Source organism: Erinaceus europaeus, chromosome 3 (assembly GCF_950295315.1).
Source record: "Erinaceus europaeus chromosome 3, mEriEur2.1, whole genome shotgun sequence".
NCBI lineage: Eukaryota > Metazoa > Chordata > Mammalia > Eulipotyphla > Erinaceidae > Erinaceus > Erinaceus europaeus.
The window spans coordinates 21,267,276-21,291,432 of record NC_080164.1 but is presented as its reverse complement, the minus strand read 5'-3'; the positions used below and the strand labels follow the sequence as shown (position 1 = coordinate 21,291,432).

The 24,157-nt window shown below is 51.3% G+C and overlaps 1 protein-coding gene across 4 annotated transcripts in view; it reads left to right on the top strand.

The window, feature by feature from the left end:
* GALNT14 (polypeptide N-acetylgalactosaminyltransferase 14) overlaps nucleotides 1-24,157 on the top strand; it is a 148,021-nt gene that overhangs the window by 92,344 nt on the left and 31,520 nt on the right. For all 4 annotated transcript variants that reach the window (XM_060186821.1, XM_060186822.1, XM_060186820.1 and 1 more), the window contains exon 2: nucleotides 13,240-13,409. In XM_060186821.1, coding sequence (XP_060042804.1) covers nucleotides 13,240-13,409 — 170 coding nt within the window. The remainder of the gene's footprint in view (nucleotides 1-13,239; nucleotides 13,410-24,157) is intronic.

Genomic DNA, 24,157 nt, shown 5'->3' with positions numbered 1-24,157 from the left:
CTGCCAAGGATAATGATTTAATGCCATGTTAAAAGGTGGGGTGAGCAGGAGTGGGGGGCGGGGCTGGAGCACAGCAACAAGAACCAAGACAAGAACCAAATTAGCCTGCCCCCAAGGGCCAGGGGTGGCCACTCAGCTCCTGACCAAGGGAGACCTTGTCTTATGGGGAGACACCCCCACTCCCTGTCTTATTGGGGAGGCGCCCACACTCTATGACCTTATGAAAAGACTCCCCCACTCCTTGTCGAATGAGGATTCTCCCCCCTCCCCCCTTATCCTGAGTGCAAACCTCACCCTCTCCTTTCTGGCTCCCTGCCCCTCAGGCCCTCTGTTCCCATTAAGGTCTCCTGGCTGGGAAACTGAGTAGCTGACCTTGGCCGTGGGCAGGAACTGAGTGGCCCTGCCTGGCCTTCAGGGACACTATAATTTGGTCCTTGTCACTGTGCCCCAGCCTGCCCACCCCTGCTTACCCCACCTTCTGAAAGCACATTAAATCATTAGTCTTGGCAGCAGTGAGGGTTCAGGCACAGAAGCTGCTCCCTCCTACCTGCCCCTCCCCCTGCCCTCCACTCTGCTCCTTACAGCTGCTTCCTGTCATTTCTCCAGTGCCCTTCCTCACCCTTTCCATCACACCCGTGCAGCAGAATCTGGGGTTTCGGGGAGCTGGGGGGAAGCAGCTCTGTGGGACTGAGAAGTAAGACCATGGGCTTAGTGAAGTCCTGTATGTGGTGAGGTTACTGCCCCTTTCCTAGCTTCCCTCTCTCAGTCTCCCAGGGAGGAAGGTTCCAGGCTTAGACCTGCTTATCCATCTGGCCCAGAACCTGGGTCCCTGGGGGGCAGGGGTGAAATCCAGACTGTCCCAGCTGTCCTTTGACCCCCCTGCCCTCTAACTAAAGGACCTGTATTTACTCACTGCTTCCAGACTGTAAAACCTACCCACACCACACACATATGCACCCACACATGCAAACCACACATACCACACACACCACTAAAGCCCCACATTTACCTACTCACAGACAATAGATCACACACAGACTCACCTCACACACAGACCACATACACACACTCACACACACTCATGCCCCCATGCAGACAATGCAATCACACACACACACACACACACACACACACACACACACACACACACACACACATATAATACATCATTCACAGACATACCTTGAACACACACAGCACAGACACCACTCACACCCACACACTCACACACCCACACACAGACCATACACTTACACAGTGACACAGATAGCACACCACACAGAGACACACCTCACACATACTCACACACAGCCACATACACACTCACACAGAGAGAGCATACATAGTGATACACAGACCACTTATACACATAAACCGTATACACAAAGACCATACACTCACGACACTCAAAGACATACTACACACACATATACTCACACAGACCCCCACACACACTTACATTCCACATACTATCAGTTTTACACACACACACACACACACACACACACACACACACACACACACACACTCCCCTCTTCCCCCAGTCACAACCATCCTGGGGTATGTTTAGCCAGGACTTAGAGGTTAGCTCTGGCTTAGGGCTGGTGCTGAACATGCCATTACAGAAACCAACTTGAAGACATGGCCAGGTTTTCCACAGATGCCTTTTGCCTCTTCTGGCATTCAATCCCTGGTCCCTGCTGCATTTCATTCTTTCTTTATCAGGTCCAGGAGCTGGTGACTTCCCAGATGGGGTTGTTTCTGCCTTTGTCTTTGTGTGACCTTTTCACTGAAGAAGACCCACTTCTTCTTTTAGCGTTTGCCCTTCTTCCGTAGCCAGTTAACAGCGTCAGGTTGAGCCTGATGTAAAGTTTCGAGACCTCCTTTGAATCTGGAGAGGTGGCAGTCGTTGACTATGTGGGTCATAGTCTGTCTGGAGCCGCAGGGGCAGTTCGGGTCATCTCTGGCTCCCCAGCGGTGGAACATAGCGGCGCACCGGCCATGGCCTGTTCGATAGCAATTGAGGAGGGCCCAATCATAACGTGCTAGATCAAAGCCAGGTTGACGCTTGCAGGGGTCTGTGATGAGGTGTTTGACCCACTGGTGGTGGGGAACTGTGTAGGGGGCCTGGCAATTGCATTTGGCCGATGTTCACTCCTGATTAGACTGAGTTCGTGAGCTTTTGCCGAGAACGCTGCCAACAAGCTGTGAGCCTTCTCTGCATGGCTGTTGGGAATCATGATATCCCTGTTTCTTCTTCAAGGGGCGGGGGGTGGGGGTAGGATGTTCTTCACCTTGATGCCTGTCACCTTTTGTCAAATCATCTGTATTTAATCTAAGCAGAGAACCGCTCAGCTCTGAGATTCGAACCTGGGACTTATTCTGTGTGAGTCCTACATGCTGCCCCTGTGCTGTCTCCCCACTCCTGGATTATCATCTCCTGGCCCTAAAACAATTGCTTCCCTCTGGCATATTGAAAAGAAACATTTGAGTGAGATTCTGCATGCTTTTTGGATGTGTAGATTCACTAATTTCAAGAGCTTTTATGGGGGGGGGGAGTGTTTCATCTTGTCTCTGCTTCTTGTTCACTCGTTTTCTGCAGCTGAGGCATCTGGTTATTTCCCCAAGTCTGTCTTTTCTCTGGGAGGGAGTTGTAGTAACATCAGTCACTCTCCTGTGTGGTGACAGTGACCTGCCCCAGGTCCCCCTGCAGTGGGTGGCAGCCAGGTTTAGTCACCCTCATCTGGTGTCTGTAACTAGGTTTACTGCGGTGTCTGCTCTGTGCTCCGGGTTTCTGTGTGGTTTGTGGGTTCTCAAAAGTGTTTTGGGGATTGAATATGGGTCACCCAGTAGAGCCCATAATTTCCCATGCATGCGAACCAGGGTTCAAAACCTGGCAGTCAGTTAAATTGCAACACCATGTGTACCAGGTGCTGTGGTCTCTCTCTTTCTCTGTTTCTCTCTCTCTCTCTTTCTCTCTCAAATTAAAAAGGAAGATAAGAGTCATCCAGGTAATGGGGTAATGGAATCACTCAGGCATGAGACTCTGGCACTGAAGTCCTGACAAGCCTCCCCCCTCAAAAACAAAACAAAAACAAAAAGAAAGTGTTTCTAAATAGCTCCCCTGGGCAGTGCCGTGCTTTGCCAAGTGCATAGTACGGGTTCAAACCTGGCCTCCACAACACTGGAGGAAGCTTCGCTGCTGTGCGCTCTTCCCCCTTCATTTTCTAGTCTCTTTCGGTCTGAAAAACTCAGATTGCTGAAACTCAGGTGGCAAGGGGGACAAATGTTTTGCGGTTCTGTGTTCTCCCTTTGTCACCTGCTGCCTCTGTCTCCCCTGCTGTCACTTTCCTTTCCTCCCCTCACAGCTAAGAAGCTCTTATGGGCTGGTTCCATCCTCCCCTCCCCCCCCCCCGGGGTCCTGTTTCCCTCTGGCTGGGCTTCAGGCTTTGCATGTGTGGGGTTGATAAATGTCCTGCCAGACTGTATGTCCTGCTTCCTCTCTCTCTCTCTCTCCCTCCCTCTCTCCCTCTCCCCTGGATGACAAGACCTTTCTTTCCATCTTGCCTGACCCACTCACCTGCTCTTGACCCCTCACCCAGACTCTGAGCTTGACTGGCTCCTCCAAGAGGTAGACTCTGGGGTCTGGGGGTCCTACCTTTGCCCATGTCTCTGCAGCTGCAGGGCCTTGCCAGGCAAGGGTGGATGGGGGGGGGGCAGAGGTTGTGTGTGTTTTTCATCTGGGTACACAGGAGCTCTTAGGTACTAAGTTCCAAATCAGAACCCCAGGCTCCATGTCTTTCACATGTTGGTGGGGGCGGGAGGGGAGGAGACAGTGAGAGGACAGTTAGTGCTTTGACTCAAGCCAGCCTCCCGGCCCCCATGGGGACTCACCTCTTAGGTCAGAGGGAGGGGGGCTGGACAGTCAGGAGCTGGACAGGGTGGGGGGCAGTCAGGTGGCTGTTAATTGCCCCCCAGATCTTTCCCCATCCAGGATCATGGAATCTCAAAACTCCTAGAGCAAAGCTCATAGTCGGTCTTGGTTGTTCTTCATTATTGCAAGACAGCCAGGCTAGCAGGAACAGGGAGGGGATGTGATCCCTGAGGCCACCCTTTGATCCTCAGGTCTAGTTTTTGCTATCAGGAGCAGCCCCAGTCACCCTTTCCTGGACCCCAGGGCCCCATCCCTCAGCCTGACTCTGCTGGTGGTTGTCCATGTGGGCCCCTCCTCCTCAAGCCCTCTTCCTTCCGAGTCTCTGTGAGCCTTTGATTATGGCAGGAGTGCAAGAAACAATGAGTGAGTGAATGAACAAATGCATGTATGCATGGGGTGGAGGAAGCAGTGATGACAGGGTAGCCAAGTTGGAGTGACTGCCCTCCACTCCCCTCCCCTGCAGCTCCGAGCATCGGGACTCTCCATGGGCAAGGTTGGGCTTCATGTCCCAGTACCCCATTGAGTGGAGGCCCCACTGCAGATCCCCTTATCCTGCTTGTCAAGCCTCCTAGTCCAGGCAGGACTGAAACCACCAGAGGGGTGGGAGGACTGGGGGGCTGCCCATGTAGGGAACCCCCCTACACATACACACTCAGCAGGTCCCTGGATCTCTGTGGCCTTCCCTCTCCAGGGGTGTCAACTACACTGTAATCACACAATTATGGTGCCATTAAAATGTCACGTTTGGAGCAATCCCCATAAACAAAGCATTAACAACCTCTTGAAAATCGTAGTCCTGAGCACTGATGACCTACTTTCTGTGTGCTCACCGCTCAGAATCCCCAGCACCCCCACCTGCTGGCTGCCTCTGCCCCCAGCCACACTCTCAGAAGCAGGCAGACCTGAAGGCAAGGTCTTTGCTGCGGGTGAGAACACCTACCTGGTCCTCCACACCCTGGGAAAGGTTCTCTGCTGTGGTCAGAGGCAGCTACACAAGGGAGACCCTGGGGCTAAGCCTCTTGTGATGGGAGGACAGGAGAAAGGCACCTCCAGACAGATTCAGGGGGTCCTGATGGGCAGGCCTCTGAGATAGACTGGTCTATAGGCAGCTGGAGAGAGGACTGACTTGAGAACACTGAGGGTCTGATTGACTCTGTTTTTTGTTTTTCTCCCTATTTTTGTTATTGCCACCAGGGTTATCGCTGGGTATGGGCAGGCCAGGGTGGGGTGTCCTCTTTGCCACCGAATTAATTTTTCTGCACCCAGGAAAGGGATCTGACGGAATCCTGGCGAGAGGGCATTTATGAAGTAAAGCATGAACCCAAACAGCTGCGGTGGAGATGATTAATCTCCTCCCTGAGTATCTGAATTGCAAATCTGGGCTGGCTGGGAACACAGCCTTTCAGGGCCAGCAGCCAGCAGCCCAGTTCTGGAAAGGTGCAGAGAAGGCTGCTCTGGATGCAAAGGCATCTACTCCCTGTGGAGGGTGTTTCCTCTCACCCTAGCTCTCCACACCCCTGTGATAGCTCAGGGCCCGCATGTGGGGCCAAGAGGCTTCGGGGCTTTGTAGGGTGGACAGGAAGTGGCTGGAGCAGAGTGTGCCTGTGTGTCTGTGGGCCCCTCTGCAAAGCAGCTGCCTCCTTAACCCCTTCCTTCCAGTCCAGGAGAGAGGCCTGGGCTCCTGTGGGGCTGGGCTGTGAGTGAAGAAGGCAGTGCTTACTTAGCACAGGCCCCCAGCACCCTCATAATTTCCATCTTCCTGCAGGGCTGGCTTTGCCCTTGACTAGGCCCCCCCCCAAGATTCAGCAGGCAGGCATGCAGCATGGGGGTCTGCTTTGTACCCCCAGAATGTGCCTTTCTGTGGAGCCAGCCAGCACCCCTCCCAAAGCCTTGAAGCTAAAGTCATCTCAAAGTCATCCTCCCTGTGCCCACACCTCCGCTCAGCCCTGACCTAGTTTCTGGAGAGCTCGAGGGGACCTGGATGTCACCCTAGTTACAGAGCAGCCAGAAACCCGCAGCTGCTGCACGTGCTATCTGAGGAGATCTCGCCAGGACCAGGGAGGCGAGGGGGGGAGGGACAGTCCTCCACAGCAGCCAGAAGCTTCTTGCTAATGTCACCTTGGGGGTGTGAGTGGCAGGGCTTAGGGGATGTGGGGCTCTGAATCGTCTTTAATTGTGAATGTTGTGAGAGGGAGTTCAGAGGCAACCGTTTTTGAGGTATAATCCCAGTACCTCCACTCCTCTCATGTCCCAGGATTGGGATTGCTTGGGGCACCGGCTATGGGTTGTTCCCTTATCAGAGGAACAAGTGACACTTTAGGAGGGAGCCCAGCTCATGGGAACCCTGCAGAACTCTTCCATATTGTGTGTCCTCCTGTCCTGAAAGCCAGTCACCTCCTGGGGTCCTCGTCCCCAGTTTTTTCACCTTCATGCACATCTCCATCATCCCCCTCCCCCAGATCCCACCCCACCTCCAACATACCCCTCCCCCAGATCCCACCCCACCTCCATCAACCCTCTCCTCCAGCTTTCCATCTCCACATTCCCTTTTGCCCCACCTCCCCACCCCACCTCCATCAGCTCTGCTTCTCCACATCCTCTGCCTGTAAGGAACCAACAGGGAGATTTGGAGAATATGCAGATCTCACTGAACACTCTCCTGGTGGGTGCCCTTTTGGGGTAACTCTTCCAGTAGTGCATGTTCTCCCCAGTGTCAGCCCCGATGCAGCCTCTGTGCATCCAGCAAACCCTCTCTCCTGAGCCCAGGTCACCTGTCTCCTTCCTGTCCTGCTCTCCAGGGGCTGGAGCTGCTGGGACAGAAAACTTCTTGTACTGGGGCTCAGCTTGCTGCTCTGGCCTTGGAGCACCCAACAGAGGATGTAGCACTGAATGGGGTGGGTGCAGCTTGTCCCCCTCACCCTCACGTCCATGGAGAATGGGGACCTTCTCTTCACTCCAGAAGCTTGTGATATGAAATGCCTGTCTCCATGGAGCAACTGCTGGTTCAACCTTGGGGGTGGGGGGTTTATAGGGTGTTTCCCAGATGGAGAGCTGCTGTCAGCAGGGGCAGGTGGGGGGGAGCCAAGCCCTTCCCCCAGTTATCCTTCCCTGGAACTTTCCTCTCCCTCTAATTAGGAGGCTAATTAATCTCCATAGAAGGTCCAAATTGCATGGATTCTTTTTCCTCTGGTCCAGAAACAAAAGCTAGGCTTCTGTCCATTCTGTTAATCACATTTTATTTCACAGTTGGAGTTTGCAGGCAATTATAATAATGATCAGAACTTTGCTTCTCCCGGAAAATGCAGAAGCAACCCCCAGAGCTCTGGTAGTGTGTGGTGTGCCACTGAGATCTGGTGTGTGTGAGAAAGAGGGAGAGGGAGAGGGGGAGGGGGAGGGGGGGAGGGGGAGGGAGAGAGTGATGGTGGAGGGCTTGGTGGTTCTCTCTTGAGTCTGAGGTTCAGTGAGACTGAAACTGTTCGGGGGGAGATCAAGACTGTGCCCCTTTTTCCCAGTTCCAGGAAGCCAGTAACTGGAAACCCTAGACCCCCAGAACTGTCTTCCAAGCACCCAGCTTTTGAACACTAGGGATGAAAAGGACTCATAGAGAGAGAAAGAGATGGAAAGAGAAGAGAGCTCATCCCCAGTGAACCACACACTCCCTCGTTTGCTCTGAGGAATTGCCCTTCCCCTTCTGTTATATGTCCATCCCATCCATCAAACGCCTTCTGGACTGACTTCCCATAATTAATACCCACCATTAGAGCACAGCGTTGAAGGAGCTATCACCTAATTCTGAGGGAAATTTAAATTTATCGCCAGCACCCAAGCTAGAATGAATACTAAAGAGACGGAGCGCAGACCTGCCGGAGAGAAATAGAAAACCAAGTGGGATATTGACTTGATCCTTCTCCAGTGCGGGGTAATTTGGCTTCTAAAGTGAGTTAGATCATAATAAATTAAATTTAGATTTCTGCACATCAGTTAAATACCTCCCAAGACACAGTCCCTGGGAGAGGAAGAGGTGATAATACATGGTGGAAATATTAAAATGAAGATCTTATCTAATAATCCGTAATTGATGTGCCATTCCCCAGATGAGGGGCCAAGGATTTTCCAGCTCTTTCCTTTGCCAGGAGCCCAGAGAGAGCAGAGGGCTGGCAGGGTGGCCTTCTTTGTCTGGCTTTGCTCTGTACGCAGCAAGAGGGAGTGGATCCCCAGCTGCCCTTCCTGCCTGGGCCTGCTGGGAAATTCAGGTCACATCCAAATGGGGTGGACACTAGGAAGGGGAGGGCTGACCCTCACTGCCTGGCATGGCAAGGACCTCCGAGAAGGATCAAAATCGTCTGGGGATGCAGGAGGGACTTGGCTCTGAGGTCAGAAGTCCTGGCATGGAGTCCCAGCTTCAGAGAGAAGCTCTGTCTCTCGGGTCTCCAGCAAGTGCCTCTGTGCAGGGCTCTGAGCTTCTGTTTTCTGCTCTGCCCAATGGAAGGGTGTGACTAGCTAGATTGCAGCACTGGGCTGTGCAGGGCGATGGTTTGGGGTGGGTGCTGGCAGGGGAGCAGTGTCCGAGTCCAGTCTGCTTGGTGACACTGTAAATACCCGTTACCATGTTATCATGCAGTCATCATCATACTGTGTGTTTCACAGACCACCCCTAAGCTGAGCTTGGACTAGCTTTCAATCTTTTTCTTTTAATTTTTTAAAAATAACTTTATTAATGATTTAATATTGATTTACAAAATTATAAGATAATAGGAGTACAATTCCACATTGTTCACACCACCAGAGTTATGTGTCCCACCACTGAAACTGCAGTAGTTCTCCCAAGGTCACACTTATGGGTTGACTTTATATCTCTCAGTATCTATCTGTGTGTTTTTCTTTTTTTGGCCATTTTTTTTTTCTGTATTCCTGCCTTCACTTCCTTTCTAAGTCACACCTACACCTAAAATGCTCACTACTTCTGAGCATTTTTCCTTTTTTCCTCTTCTCTCTCAGATAGGACAAACAGTGCCTGACTTCCTCTGGTGTTTTCCAAATTTGCTTCCCTTTCAGTGATGGTATAAAAAAGGTTTGTCCTGTGTTGGATAGTATGCCAGCTCCCCCTGGCTTCTGCTTAACCATATGCCTATATAGGGATAGATTTAATCCCATTCAAAGCTTTGGTCTATTTACATAAATCACTTTTACATTTACATAAAGCACTCCAGGGCATTGGTGGTTCAGTGATAGGATTCTCGCCTGCTCTGCCCCCTCCTTGTCACACTCTGATTTTCACCAGTCACTTTTCTCTCCACCCTCTCTATGTCACATCCTGTTTCCACCCTACTTGGCAAGTATATATAAAGACAGCATTGTGAGTTTTAGGGTACTTGAGTTTAGCTTAGCTCGTCTTAGATTGTGCTGCGTCCTGCATGAATAAAGAGATACTGCCTACAGCTCAACCATGAGTCCCTGGTCGTCTGTTACCCGCCCGTGAAGCCAGCCCGGCGGAAACAACATAACCCGTCGAAAACAGCAGTCCTGGTGACAAACACTTCAGGTTCTGGTGAAATTGGTGTTCAGAGCCCTCTGGTCATCTTCCCCTAATATTTTCCCTTCTGGGAGTATGGATCAAAATTCTCTTTGGGATGCAGAAGGTGGAAGGTCTGGCTTCTGTAATTATTTCTCTACTGGATATGAATGTTGGGAGGTCAATCCATACCCCCAGCCTGTTTCTATCTTTCCCTATTGAGGTAGGGCTCTGAAGAGGTGAGGTCTTTAAACACATAGGTGAGGTTGTCTGCCCAGGGAAGTCAGGATGAACTCATAGTAGCATTCACTGATATGTCTCTAGATTTTATTTTTGCATTTGATTTTACTGGATTATCACTGCTCTGAGCTGACTTTTTGAGAAAGAGAGAAGGAGAGGACCATAGCTCCAAAGCTTCCCCCAATGTGGTGGAGGCCAGATTGGAACCTGGGTCACACTCATTACACAGCTCTGTTCTTCACCCTATATAATTTTTCTTTCTTTATAAAAACTTTTTTCTTCTTTCTTTTTCAAAATTTTTATTTATTTATTTACTTGATAAGGCAGAGAGGAAATGAGAAGGGAGAGGGAGACAGAGAGGGAGAGAAAAAGGGAGGTATCTACAGCACTGCTTTATGGCTTGTGAGGTTTCCCTCTGCAGGTGGGAATCAGGGACTTGAACCCGGATCCTTGCACATGGCAACGTGTGCACTCAACCAGGTGCACCACCATCTGGCCCCCTTGACTCTATATAGTTTCAGTCAGGTAATATTTCAGTTACTCTATTGTATTGCAGTATTTATTTATTTATTTATTTATTTATTTATTTTTGCCTCCAGAGTTATCACTGGGGCTCATTGCTGACACTATGAATCCATTGCTCCTGGTGGCCATTTTCATTTTTATTGGATAGGACAAAGAGAAATAGAGAGGGGAGGGAAAGATCGAGAGGGAGAGAGAATAATAGACACCTGCAGACTTGCTTCACTTGTGAAGCAATGCCCTTGCAGGTGGGGAGCAGGGGGCTTGAACCAGAGTTCTTGTTCAGGTTCTTGCACTTTGTACTATGTGCACTTAACCCCGTGTACCACTGCCCGACCCCCATTTCAGTTATTTTTAAAAGAAAATATATAGGTCTTGATTGAGTCAGTCTTGGATTGACTTCCCATCATTATTATGCTTCTGCTTGGAACTTTCTTAAAGAATTTTCTTTGCTCATTTTTTATTCCATGTTATGCCCATGTTGTCTGGAGTTATGGATTTTTGGTCCCCCTGATGCCAGTCTCAGGGTGATCTCATTGTATTGTCTAGCCATCTCTTATGTTAATTTCTCCCCCTGGCTGTTCTATCTGGGGGAGGGGGTGGTCCTAGGGGGTCTAAGTGTTTGTCTCCAAGTAGGATTTAATCTGCTTCTGCCTGGAGCCAGGGCCACTACAGACCTGGGCCCCCTTTCTTGGCCATAGCTCCCGAAGTCTGGGTTTCAGTTTCTTCACCTTGGGGGGAGGGTTAATTTTCCGAGGACATATAAGCTCAGGGTAGCCTCACAGTTTGTCTTTTCTTACTGTGAAGCTGGGCCAGCACCCTGGGGTGCTGGCTCCCTCTGTCCTCACAGGATCAGGAGTTTCTTTCTTAGAAAGCTCACAGTGCATGGAGCCAGGTGCTCCCTGATGGCTTAAAAACCAGCACTGGGGCTTGAGACATAGATCTATTTCTGTGGTCCCGCTCCCCCCCCTCCCCCAGCTTCAGTTTCCTCCTTCGGACATAGGGGTACACATTTCTAAGACATTTTAAGTTTACAGACATTAGGAATAATTTGAAAGGCTGGGAGACAGCTCACCCAGTAGAGTGCACACCCGAGCCAATGTGAGGCCCTGTGTTTGAGCCTCGGAACCACACTGAAGCACCATGAACAGTACAGGGAACCCAGGAGGAGAGCTGTGGGCTGTGGTTCCTTCCTCTCCTCCTTAAACAACAACAACAAAAAGGGATAGAGAATTGTGCAGCAACACACACGCAGGAGGCCGGGGGTTTATTCCCTGACCCAGTATGAAAAACACAAATAATTGCTATTCAGCCAGCAATGCCATTGTTGAAACACAGCTTCAGCGTTAGTTAACACACCCAGGCAGCACCGTAGCCAATTTCCCTGGGGCAGAGTCTGTGCAGAGCTCAGGCAGCAAAGTGTGAAGAGCTTGGTGCACGTGAGCCTTCTACAGGGCACGATCCCCTCTGAGGGTGCCCTCGCTGTCACACAAGCTCTCTGCCTGCCTGGTGGTCACTCTGTTTCCAGCTGGAAGGCTGCTCCCAACCCAGCTGAAGCCCAGGGACACTTAGCCCCCTGTGGAGTGGTGGCTCAAAGGGTCCTCTCCTGCTTCTTGGCCTTGTGTTCAGGCTTGCTCACCTGCCCTGTCCCAGGCCCTGGTGTCTGTCTGCTCCTCTCCCCCCAGCTGACAAATGGAGCCATGGGACCAGTGACATCTCTTTCCACCAGGTGGGAGGGCCAAGGCCACCTCCCAGCAGTCTCCTGGTGGGACTTCTCTTCCTCCACCTGTGGCTCTGACGCTTTAGCCCCTCAGGCTGCTCCCTGCAGACCCAGCTAGCTGTCCTCCAAATTGTTCTAGAATGTTTTTTCCTCTGTGTGCAAGCCTGAGGCCTGGAGCACTGGGACCAATGCTTCTGAGCCAGATTTTTGTTCTTTTTTATTTCAGATCTGATCTGGGGGGTAGGAGTGAGAGGATGATAGCTCCCAAGCGGCTTCCACTGCCGTGGCCGCTGGGGCTCAAGCCCAGGCTGTGCAATCAAAGAATCTTCTTTCTTGCTCTCCCTGCAGTCTGCCTTCTGCCCTCCTCCTTCCCGAGCTCTGCACTCCCTGAAGGGTCCTGTCTCTCTGAGCTGGGTATCCTAGATACTTCTCTGGGGTTTCTGTGTTAAGGCAGCTCTCGGCCTCCTTCCTCTCCCGGCTTGTAGAGACTGAGGCTGACCTCAAGGGTGGGAGGGTGGCTGCAGTGAGTCAAAGGAGAAGGGGGTGGGTGGCTCAGGGGTATGGTTTTGGGGATGCCCCAAGTCCAGGTGGCAGCAGCCAGACTCTGATGAAGCTCAGCAGAAGGTGTGTTGGTTGGGGGGGGGGGGTAGTTCACAGGCACCCAGCACTCCCCTCCATGTTCCCAGCAGTGCCACCCCAGCTCTTTAGTACAACCAATTATTGGGGAAAGAATTAGTGTTCCAAAGCTCCATCTCCTTCTGTTGGTGGGAGGGTGCTATCTCTGAAGGAGGGGAGAGCTGGCCACCAGAGAACTGTGCTGCCCTGCGCCCTGCCCATCCCACCAGACTACCCCCACCCCAGTTCCCTGTCAGCAGAAACCAAGGGCAATAATGGGACCTGTTATCTGTAGAGGCTGGCATGGTTACAAGGCTGCGTTCCCCTGCCCCATGGCTGTGTCCCCCTTCACATGCAACCCAGAGACCTGGCTTTGTTGGGTCCAGTCTGACTCTCCTCTTAGGGGGTCAGTGTTCACATCCACAGGTTTGCAGTTGAGATAGCTTCCCAAGGCACTATGGCACTCCCATGTGGTGCTGGGGCTTGAACTTGAGTGGTCATGCACAGGGCCAGATCTGAGCTCTGTCTTGAGAGCTACCTTTTCAGCCTTCAAACCAAAAAGATGCTTGGTGGGCTCCATCAGTGCCCAGTCACTCTGTGCCATTTCTGATGGCTCCCGGTCTTCCCATGGTCCCCTCCTCCTGCCCATCCTCTGCCCTCTACCCAGCTCTGACCACCCACCTTCTGTTCCTGCAGACCCCGGAGGCTGACTGGGAGGACATGTTGGATGCGTTTGACGAACGGGCTTACCTGAACGGCAAGAAGTGGCGCGTGGGGGAGGACCCCTACAAGCTGCATGCTTTCAACCAGCGCGAGAGTGAGCGTGTTGCCAGCAACCGGGCCGTCCCTGACACGCGGCACCCCAGGTACTGAGCCCACCAGCCTGGACAGACCCCTCTCCCCACCAGGGGGCAGCCACACCTGTAGGAGCAGCTCAGGGCCTGGGGTGTGACCACCTACTCCACCTACTGGTGCTGCTTCTACCCCAGCCAGCTTAGGGGTCCCCCCTCTAGAAAAGTGCTGGGTCTGAGTCTGTCTTCCCAGACGCTAAGTTTTAGCGTCTTCCCTGGGAGTAGACGCTAAGTTTTAGTGTCTTCCCTGGGAGTAGACGCTAAGTTTTAGGACCAGATGCCAGGCCCCTGAGCTCTGTCACATCTCAGGGAAGAGACCCAAACTCTAGTACACCATTGGTATCGAGAGAAAGGAGGTCTGGAGTGGTGAGCACATGGTGTACATCTTGCAATGGGATTCTGTCATGTGTCACATTGGCAGGCCACTCCTTTCATCTATTTATTGGACATGTGTGCATACAGCTACGCCAGGTATAAACATCTCTAGAACATACATAAGCACCTTAAGGAAATACATAATATAAGCATCTTAAGGGCATACATATCTGAATTCTCTCCTACTGTGGAGAACACTCTATATCAGACTTGTTATTTCCAATGCTAGTGATTATATCAGATTCTATGTTTCCTCTGCAAATCCTGACCTGACCCCAAGGATGTAGGCATAGTTCAGGGATATCAGATAAGCCAGGCTTCTTTTCAGCCTGGAGGACTTTTTGACTGCTATCTATAATTACCCCGATAGAGCCAAATATCCAGGGAGGCTGGAGACAGAACTACAGATAGCAGAGACTTTCTGACATGTCTGGTTCTAGTACATGGCTGTTAGTAATAGAGAAAAGAGGTCACACACATAATCCAGCGTTATGAGTCACAAGGTCCCCAGCAGAGGGCATGCTGAGGCAGAGAGGCTTGTATCCAGGTGGAGTGAGAAGGGTTGGAAGCTGGATTTGGGGGCAGCTAGGCCTTTCTCCACAGCTCCACACTTTTCACATCCTCCCTCCTCTGGAGCTTGGCCCCCGGGACAAGCCCACAGTAGGTCTCAGCTCCTCCTATGTTTCTGGAGGAGTGAGAGCAGGGACACAAAGGGGGCAGTGGCCATGCTGCCTATGGGCTTCCAGATTCAGCCTGAACCTACTGCTGTGATGGCACTTGGAAGTCACAGATATTGACACAGCCTGAGAGCATGTGCCTAGTATCCACGAGGCCCTGGGTTCAAATCCTGACATCACAGGAGAGCATCAAAGACACAGAGAAAGAAAAGTGGTGTGATCGTGTAAGCCACAGTTAATCACAAATAAAAATAATGAATGAATTGAAGTAAATAAAGAAGCGCATATGCGCCTATAGGCAGCTCATCACACCTCTGGCCCAAGCCTAGCCATCGGGGGCCTTGTGCCACCAACAAAGCCACCTGTGGGAACAGCCACCCCCAGGTCCAGGATGGTGTGTGGCTGAAACATGAGATTCCCAGAGGCAACTGACAGACAGGGTCTCCTTCCAGTGTCGCCTGCCGGGGTGGGGGCCTTCTACCCACGAGTGTCCATCTATGGGCTGCTCAGGACATCTGTACCTTGATGCACACAGCCAGGTCCTGCTCTGCAGCTCCAACTCCTGCTATGTATGCCTGGCTTCACCCTCCGGGGTGGGTTACCTGGGGCTGGGGGTGGGAGAGCTAGACCCCATGTGGACCCCACCAGCCCCAACTCTGACTCCCTGTGGACATCCTAAAAAGATTTTGCAGCAGCTCTGACTTCTGCCCACTAGCTGCAGCTGCAACCCAAAATGTCCCCAGGCATTGCCAGATGTCCCTGGGGTGGAGTGGCAATGATAGGCACTTGTCAGCTTGTCACCTGAGTTCTGTGGGAGGGATGGAAGTCACCAGGCCCCCAGCAGCAGGAGGCACGACCAGCTGTTAAGGATAAGGCTGTGGGGGTTATATCACACTGTCTGCAGGCCTGAGTGTGCTCCTGACGGCACTGCCTGGAGGCCCACAAAGCCACACACTGTCCTCCAGCTCTGGCAGGAAGGGGCAGGACTTTCTTCCTGTTACAGCCCACAGGAATAGGAATGTCAGCTTTTAAAGGTGGGGCAGGCTAGAAAGTTGGGAGCTGGGTTTGGAGGGCAGCCAGGGAGGGGCTGCTTCTCAATGCTTCTTCTCTGTGTGTGCTCTCTTGAAAATAAGGGGCACAGAGCAATGGTACCAACCCCCCCACACACATACCCCTGATTCAGGTTCAAGCCCCCAGACCCTACCTGCAGGACAGAAGCCTCACAAGTGCTGAAGTTGTGCTACAGGTGTCTCTGTCTCTCTCTCTCCCTCTCCTCTCTACTTCTCTTTATCTCTACCAAATAAATGGATACATAAAATATTTTTAAAAGTCCTATCAAAAAATGTTTTTAATAACTTCCCTCCTCATAAAAAGCACTGAGCAATTCCAATGTTGTTATTACAAGGTCTATGGGAGCAGGGGTCTGGAAGGGAAGGGGAGCTCTCCTGAGAGTTGAGGAGGGGACTTTGGAAGGTTCAGTCACTGTCCTGTGGGGGTGGGGTCAGGGAGGGCTGGCTTCAAGGTGAAGATTGTTTCTGGAGACAGGAGCAAGAGCAGAGTGAGGAATTTTGGACTTAGCTTCTCAGTCTAGGGTCCCAGAAGAATCATTTGGGGAGCTTTTATAAAGATGTTGATGGAAGGGGGGCGGGTGGTGGCGCACCTGGTTGAGTGCACATGTTACAGTGCTCAAGGACCCGGGTTCGAGCCCCCAGTCCTCACCTGCAGGGGGAAAGCTACACAAGTGGTGAAGCAGGACTGCAGGTATCTCTCTGCCTCTCTCCCTCTCTATCTCCCCCTTCCCTCTTGATTTCTGGCTGTCTCTATCCAGTAAATAAATAAAGATTAAAAAGTTTAAAAAATACATTTAAAAAAAAAGATGTCGATCTGGAAGTGGCTGAGCAGAGGGGGGTGGGGGGCTTGGATGTGTGAGGTCCTGGGTTTGATCCCCAGCACTGCATATGCTAGACTGATGCCCTGGTCTTCAGTGAAATAAATGAGTAAGTAAATCTTTTATGCTGGCCCCAGACTCAGATCACTGCTGTGTGTCTCCCCAAGGACCCAAGTGACTTTCAGGAGCCTCCAGGGTCAAACCCCTACCCCTTCATGTAGGTAGATGCTTGAAGAATTGAACCAGCCCCCAAGCTCTTATTCCCTTGAAACTCTGCTTTAGTTCTCTTTGTTCTCTTCTTTCTTTTATCCTTTCCTTCCTTCCTTCCTTCCTTCCTTCCTTCCTTCCTTCCTTCCTTCCTTCCTTTTCTTTTCTTTTCTTTTTCTTTTGCCTTCAGGGTTATCACTGGGGCTCAGTGCCTGCTCTACTCTTGGCACTGCTTGGATAGGACAGAGCGAAATTGAGACGGGAGGGGAGATAGAGAGGGGGAGAAAAAGATAGGCACCTGCAAACCTGCTTCCCAAGCCTTTAGTTTTTTTGAAAATTATATATAAGCACTCACAATTTATTGCTTACAGAGGGTCTTAAAAAGTAAATAAATATTACATAGTAATAAGAGAACCAACATATTTTTATTAGTGATTTAATAATGATTAACAAGATTTTTGGATAAGAGGAGTACAATTCCCTACATATCCCACCACCAGAATTCCATATGCCATCCCTTCAATGGAAGGTTCCCTAGTCTTTATCCCTCTGGGAGCATGGACCCAGGATCATTATGGGGTGCAGAAGGTGGAAGGTCTGGCTTCTGTAATTGCTTCTCTGCTGGATATGGACATTGATAGGTCGATCAATACCCCACCCTGTTTTTATCTTTACCTAGTCAGGCAGGGCTTTGGGGAGTGGGGTTCCAAGATGCATTGGTGAGGTCATCTGCCCAAGGAAGTCAGGTTGGTATCATGGTAGCATCTGCAACTTGGTGACTGGAAAGTATTAAGATATAAAACAAAACAATTTGTTTAATAATTAGGAACCTAAAGGTAAGAATACAGCAGGTAATATTTGGATTCTTCTTGTTGGGAGAAGCTAGGAAGTCTATTTTAAGTATATCCCAAAGCATCTGTGACTTCACTAATTTTTGCCTGGGCCTGACAGTTAACATGCAGGTGGGCTAAAAGTATTGTCTGAGAAGATGGTGTCGGCACTAGAAATTTTAATCAGGGCAGAGAGTAGCTCCCAAATATGGGAAAAGTATATAAATACCATTAACTGTAAACCCCATTGATCTGACCTAGGGCCCCCCACGCCTATTTGTATTTAGCTAAGGATCCTGTGTACCTCTGCGTCCTGGTTGGTCTGAGCTCACAGTCCATGGTCACAGCTGGGAACATTCTAGGCTGCACGCATTTCAGGACCAGTCTTCCTCAAGTAGCAAAGTATGTTGACCCAGTCTCCCTTCCGAGAATGGGATAATTTCTACTATTGTTATTCCACATTGAGGGCAAGGTCCTCTAGAAGCCCAAAAGAGGGTTTATGATGTTGTTCCTGATGGAGACAACCAGTGATGGGGGGAGAGGGATGTGTTAGAGGTCTAGGCCCAGCATATCTATGCGGGAATCCCAGGATTCCCTGACGAGGGCCCTGGATGGTGGGGTGGGCTGGTGGTGACCAAAAGAGCCATCATTCAAGTGTGCTTTTCTCTTGTGCTTATCCAGCTTTTGCAGTCCTTACTCTATCTGACAAAGTTGGAGGTAGAGTGCTTGGGGGAGAGGAACATATCTATGTCTAAGTAGAAAATATTTGATTAGCACTTTATGGTGTCTTTTTTAGGCCTTTCTACTTGCTTGCTGCACTTACTGAGTCAGTGCAAACAATTGTGCACTTCTATTTTAAGGTATATTTTCCCCTAACTTACGGATACAATGTGCACTTGCGCCCTCATGGGTTCCGGTATACATCCAGGTTCTGTAGCTATGTTGGGACGTGCACCACCCGAAATGGAATTAAGAAGCCCCATGTCCAGCTGCCTGTTTTAAGTCTTCTTACTACCCTTCCACTCTTCCACCCTCAGGGACTTGCGATAAGCACTGACCCTCCCACCCCAACAGATTCAGGAGAGGACCCAGCCTTGCTCCTCACAGGGCTCTTTCTAGCAGGACTGGAGAATCAGCAGGTGTGAGGGCAGAGGGGTTGGGCTCAGTGCACTTGCTTCCAGTTCTCCCCTGTGTAATTGGATTCTGATCTATAGGCTGGCGTGGGCAGTGCCCGAAACAGAGAATTATTAGCTGAACATTAGAATGAGGGCTACTGGGGTGGGGGGGGTAGTGGGGGGACCTCCCTCATGGGGCTCCTGAGGAGGGGGAGCTGGGGAGGAAGCTGAGGAGGATCCAGCCCCAGGCTGCCACTTTCTGCCTTGAAGCATGGAATGTTTGAAAGTTGTGATGGAGCCTCCAGAGACCGGAGAGGCCCTGGGGAGGCCGGATTAGTGTCCCAGTAGGAGAGAACAACAGTCACCAGCTCTCTCTTGCTTCTATGTCCCCGGTGTCCACGGTATTTTGTAGGAGGCTCTGGAATATGGGGTGACTCTGGTAAGACTTGGGCAGCATCTGAGGGGGGTGGCTCAGTGGGTAGAGCATAGAACTCCCAAATGTGAGTTCCCAAGTTCAATCTCCAATAACGTGTCAGAATCATGCTCTGGTTTGCTTGCTCTCTCTCTCTCTCTCTGTCTCTCTCTCTTTCTCTCTCATTAATTAACAAATAAGTAAATCTTTTTTAAAAATGTTAAGGACAGCAAAATAACTCCCTGGATAGTGCTCTGCTTTGAGCTTGGCCTCCACTCCTGGTAGAAAACTTTCAGTGCTGTGCTTCCTTCCTCTTCCTCTCCCTCTGTCTCTGAGTAAAAGAGGCTTGGGCAGACTCTGAACTCCCCATTCCCAGAGTTTAGGTGTCCCTGGGGTGGGCAGTGGGTAGCACCCATGCCTAGAAGAACTGAGTGGGTATCTTCAGCTCCCAGTGGGTCCTTTAGACATTCTCCTTTTGAGGGTCCTCAGCCTACCCATACCCCTTTACAGAATGTCTGACTGTTTGGGGTGCAAGGACCCAGGTTCAAGTCCCTGGCCCCCACCTGCAGGGAGAAAGCTTCATAAGAGGGTTGGGTTTTAGGGCTGCAGATGTCTCTCTGTTTCTCTTTCTCCCCCCCTCAATTTCTCTGTCTCAATCCAGTAATAAATAAATAAATAAAATCTTCAGAATGTCTGACTGTTTTGCTGTTGAGTCTGAAATCGCTGTCATCATTCTTTATTTTTTAAGATTTGTTTATTCATTAACAAGAGAGAGAGACAGAGAGAGGGAGAGGGGAGGGGGAGGGGAGGGGGAGAGAGAGAGAGAAACACCAGAGCAACGCTCTGGCATACCGGTGCTGGGACTGAACTGAGCCCTGCAAGCCCAGAATTCTTCCACACTGAACTGCCTCCGGCCACAGCCATCATCTCGGCTGGGTTTGTGGGTGCTCCTTTGCAGCCCATGTCAAGGGAGGGGTGAGAGGTTCAGTCACCTGTGTGTCCAGCTCTCCTCTGCCTGTGCTTTCTCACTGCACTTGAGCCAGACAGCTCTCCAGCTTCATCACTCTGCTAGTGGCTTCCTTTGTCAGGGTTGGTCTTGTTGGCTACACACACACACACACACACACACACACACACACACACACACACACACACACACACACACACTCACACATATACACACACACACACACTCACACATATACACACACTCATACAACCAGGGGCATCCTGGTCCCCATTTTACCCCCTGAACTCACACTTCTGGAATACTGATGAGAATCCTGATTTGGGGGGGACACTGCCTGGACTCTGGGGGTCACAAGAATGAATAGGACATGCCTGTCTGTGGAATAGAGTTGGGTGGGTTTATGACAAATGACATTTTCTGTGGAAGGTAGAAACAGAGCCTGGCTGTATGTGCGGCGGAGGAGGGGACAGTGGGGGGGTGGGGGGTCAGGGGACTTCTGCTGTGAATCCAGAGTGTAGAGTCCTGACAGGTCACCACATTTTTTGGTTGTCCTCTTCTCACCATATTTCCATGTCACCATGTTTTAGTGACAATGGCCTCTCTGGGAAGCAGACAAAGTCTCAGGCCACACAGGGTAGACAGAGGAGAGGGAGACTTCGCTGATGCCAGGGGTGTGTTTCTGTAGTCACTTTTCAGTACTTACTATGGGATGGCTTGGGAAGCTGCAGGGAAGCAGGTGGCTGGGAGGGGCTGGAGCTGGGCAGCCTAGTGGTCATTCCCAGCCATTGGGGCTCACTCCTCCTGCCCCCCAGCCTCCTTGTCAGGCTTCCGTCAGTGCTGACCTTAGTGGCTCCAACAGCAGCTGCCTGCTGACCACCTGGGGGGAAAATGCTACACTTGGTGCTGCAGCTCCCAGGAGGACGCCTTCCCTCTGCTCCTCTTCCTCCCGGGAAATGACAGGAACTTGGCCGCCAGCCACTACTGCTTCCCTCACTCCTAGTATTTACCCAGCTGGACTCTCAAGGAAGATGATCATTATTGGAGCAGTAGTGGGGGAAAGCTTGGCATCTGGAAGGGCTTCCCTCTACCTAGAGCAAGGCCATTCAGATCCCAGGTACGGGGAGTAGGGAGGGGGTTCAGGGACAGAGGCTGATGAGCTTTTGCACATAAGCTGCCCCCTGCCCCCCCCAGCTCTATTCTGGTCCCTCCCCTCCCCCACTCAACATTCGGGATTTGGGGGAAGGAACAGTAGAAGGTCCCCACCATCCTGGGGGGCTGTGTTGGAGAAGCGTCTCCACATGTGGGCAGCTGTTTGCAGAACCTGGGCATGGGTGACCCTGGTGGACTGTGGGGGGCTCCCCAGAGGCTGAGCATCTTGAGGAGGCAGCCCCCAGCATTCCTGAAAGGGCCTGGTGAAGACAAGCTTCTGATCGGCAAGCTGCCTTAGAGCGTTTTCCTTGCTTCCTCTAATCATTCTCCTTTTGGGGGTCCTCAGTCTTCCTGTACCCCCTTTATAGAATGTCTGACCATTCTGCTTTTGAGTGTGAACACTGCCACGGTTCACTGTACACGACATTCACTCACTCACTCAGCACACTAATCAGGTGCTCACCCCATCACCCCATGTCAGGCTCTGTCTGGTTGCTCCCCGTCCACCCCAAGAGCTCCTGATCTAGCTGGGGGAGAGGATGAGGGGCAGCATGGGAGGGGGTAACTCCTGGTGCGGAGATGGGCTGACCCTGGAGATAATGACCAGATATCAGCCCTTCAATCCAAGCGCCTGTCTCCTGCCCTGACCCTGCCATGGACTGAACCCCAGAGCTTTCCTGTGGAAAACATAAAACAGGGGCTGGGGAGACATAATGGTTCTGCAAAAGATTTTCATGCCTGAGGGTCCAAGGCCCCAAGTTCAATCCCCAGCATCACTAGAGCTGTGTGGGGCTCTGATCTCTTTCTATCTATGCGTCTTTCTTCCTGCATCTCTTTTTCTCTCTCCTGTTAAAATAAAATAAATAAATGAATAAATAAATAAGAACAAAAGAAAACACAGAATAGCATCTGATCAACTCAGAGGACTCAGCACAGAGTCAGAAGAGGCTTTTTGTTTTTTGTTTAAGTTTTTCTTTTATGGAGGAAATAATGTTTGCAGGACAGTTGTTGGCACATGGGGAGAGTTTCTTGTCTCCCTGTGATAAGTGTCCACACACCTCTTCCCACCACCCTCCTGGGGCCCTCTTCACCATCACACACTGGACACCCATCACCCTATCCACCCCCCCTCCAGAGTCCTGTGCTTTGCTGCAGTCCACCCCACCCAGTCCACGCTTCACCCTGTGTTTTCCTTCCCTTGTCTTGCTCCTTAAGTACCACTGTGAGTGAGATCACCCAGTATTCATCCTTCCACCTCTGGCTGATCTCACTTAGCAAGAGACCTTTAATTTGCATCCCAGATATGGAAAATCAGAGGTCTCATCATTTCTGACAGCTGAGTAGTATTCCATTATGTGTATATGCCACAACTTTTCTAACCACTCACCTGTGCGTGGGTGTCTGTGTTGCTTTCAAGTTTAGATTATCACAAACTTTTGAACAGTATGCATAGGTGTGCAGAGATCTCTTCATGTGTTTTTTAATTTGAATTTCATTAGTGGAGAGATCCAGATGGTCAACAGACATCGAAACATACTCAAAGACACTAAATATCAAATACCAAAGACATGTCTGCCCCCCTTCCTCTGTCTCAGGTTCTCAGTATAATCAGCCTGAGGATGGGGAAATCACACAAGTCAGAGGCCTCATCTTCTCAGTCAGACAGTCATCTCCATCACTCTTGAGCAGCCCTTGGCCTATCAACTCCCCAGCCTCAGTTTCCTCATCTGTAAAGTGGCTGCTGTGGTGGACCCCAGGCTGGTGGGAGGGGGTACAGGGCCACAGTCCCTGTCAGATTCGGAGCAGAGACCCCAACCAACCCCTCAGCCAGCTCGGGAATGATGTTCACTGTGGCATCACTGTCAGGCCTGGCGCTCACCCTTGGGTCCTTGGTCAGGCAGCTGTGGCAGAGGCAGGGGTGGGGAGAAGTGACCTGAAAGCACATAGGGACTGTGCCTGCCCCCAGTTCCCAACCCCCAGTCTCCAACCCCGAGTCTAGATGCTTCACTGGGTAGGTGAGGGTGCCAGCTGGCTGCTCTGTGGGCCCAGCGCCTGATTCTCCACCCGCCTGTGTGGCAAACTGACAGCTGAGAGAGAGCACTGAGCACATCAGTGAGGAAGGCTGTGCTTTTCAGATGCCTGGACTAAGCCAAGTCCTGAGAGGGAGGCAGAAAGGAGTCTGGCAGGAGAAGAAAAGAGGGGGAGGTGCTGGCAGGGGTATGGGGCTGGGGCCCTGGGACAGATGGAAGGAAAGGTGTGAGCAGTGTGACTGCAGGAAGGCAGAAGAGTGTGAGCTCCCCTGGGGCATGTGGGGCCTCTCTCCTGCTCCCCTGGAGTCTTGGAACCTGGGTCAGGTGGTCAGGGAATGCTCTGGGGAGGGGGAGTGGCTGGCCCCTTCTTTGCCACCACGAATGGGATCAGGATGCTGCTCAGTGGAGCACAGTGTTGATTGTAAGAGGCTTTGGGTTCCGGTGGCCTGCACACAGCTTTGGACTCCAACAACACACACCTAGTAAGAGCCCGTGTAACGGGGACCCTGATCTCTGCATGTCACACCCTGCACATGTCACAGGGGCCTCTACACTTCACAGAGGCCTCCACATGGAGGGCCCAGGGACAAGATGAAGGGGGAGTGTCCCAGGAGTGGGTGCAGGAAGAGAGCTCAGGACTTCAAGCCTGAGGCTCCTAGTTCAAACCTGGAACTATGTGTACCAGAGTGATGCTCTACTTCTCTCTCACATGCACACACACACACACACACACACACACACACACACACGCACGCACACACACGCACACGCTCACACACATGCACATGCACATGCACATGCACACGCTCACGCACATGCACACACATACATATGTACATAAATAAATTGTTAAAGAAAAGAAAGAAAGCAACTCCCTGTATAAATGAAGCATTGCACTCAAGCTTGTGTTTCCCAGGGAGCCAGTGTATGTGTTTGGCTTAGTCTCTGGTCTTCCCTTGTCTTCCCCTCCACAGCCCCATTCCTGTCTGCCCTGCCTCACCCCACCCCTGCCCTGGACAGCAGAGCCCCCCCAGCATGCTGACCTCTGTTCCCTGCCTGTCTTGCCCTCTTTCCTTCAGGCCTCACTGCCCTGTGACCCCCCCCCCCCTC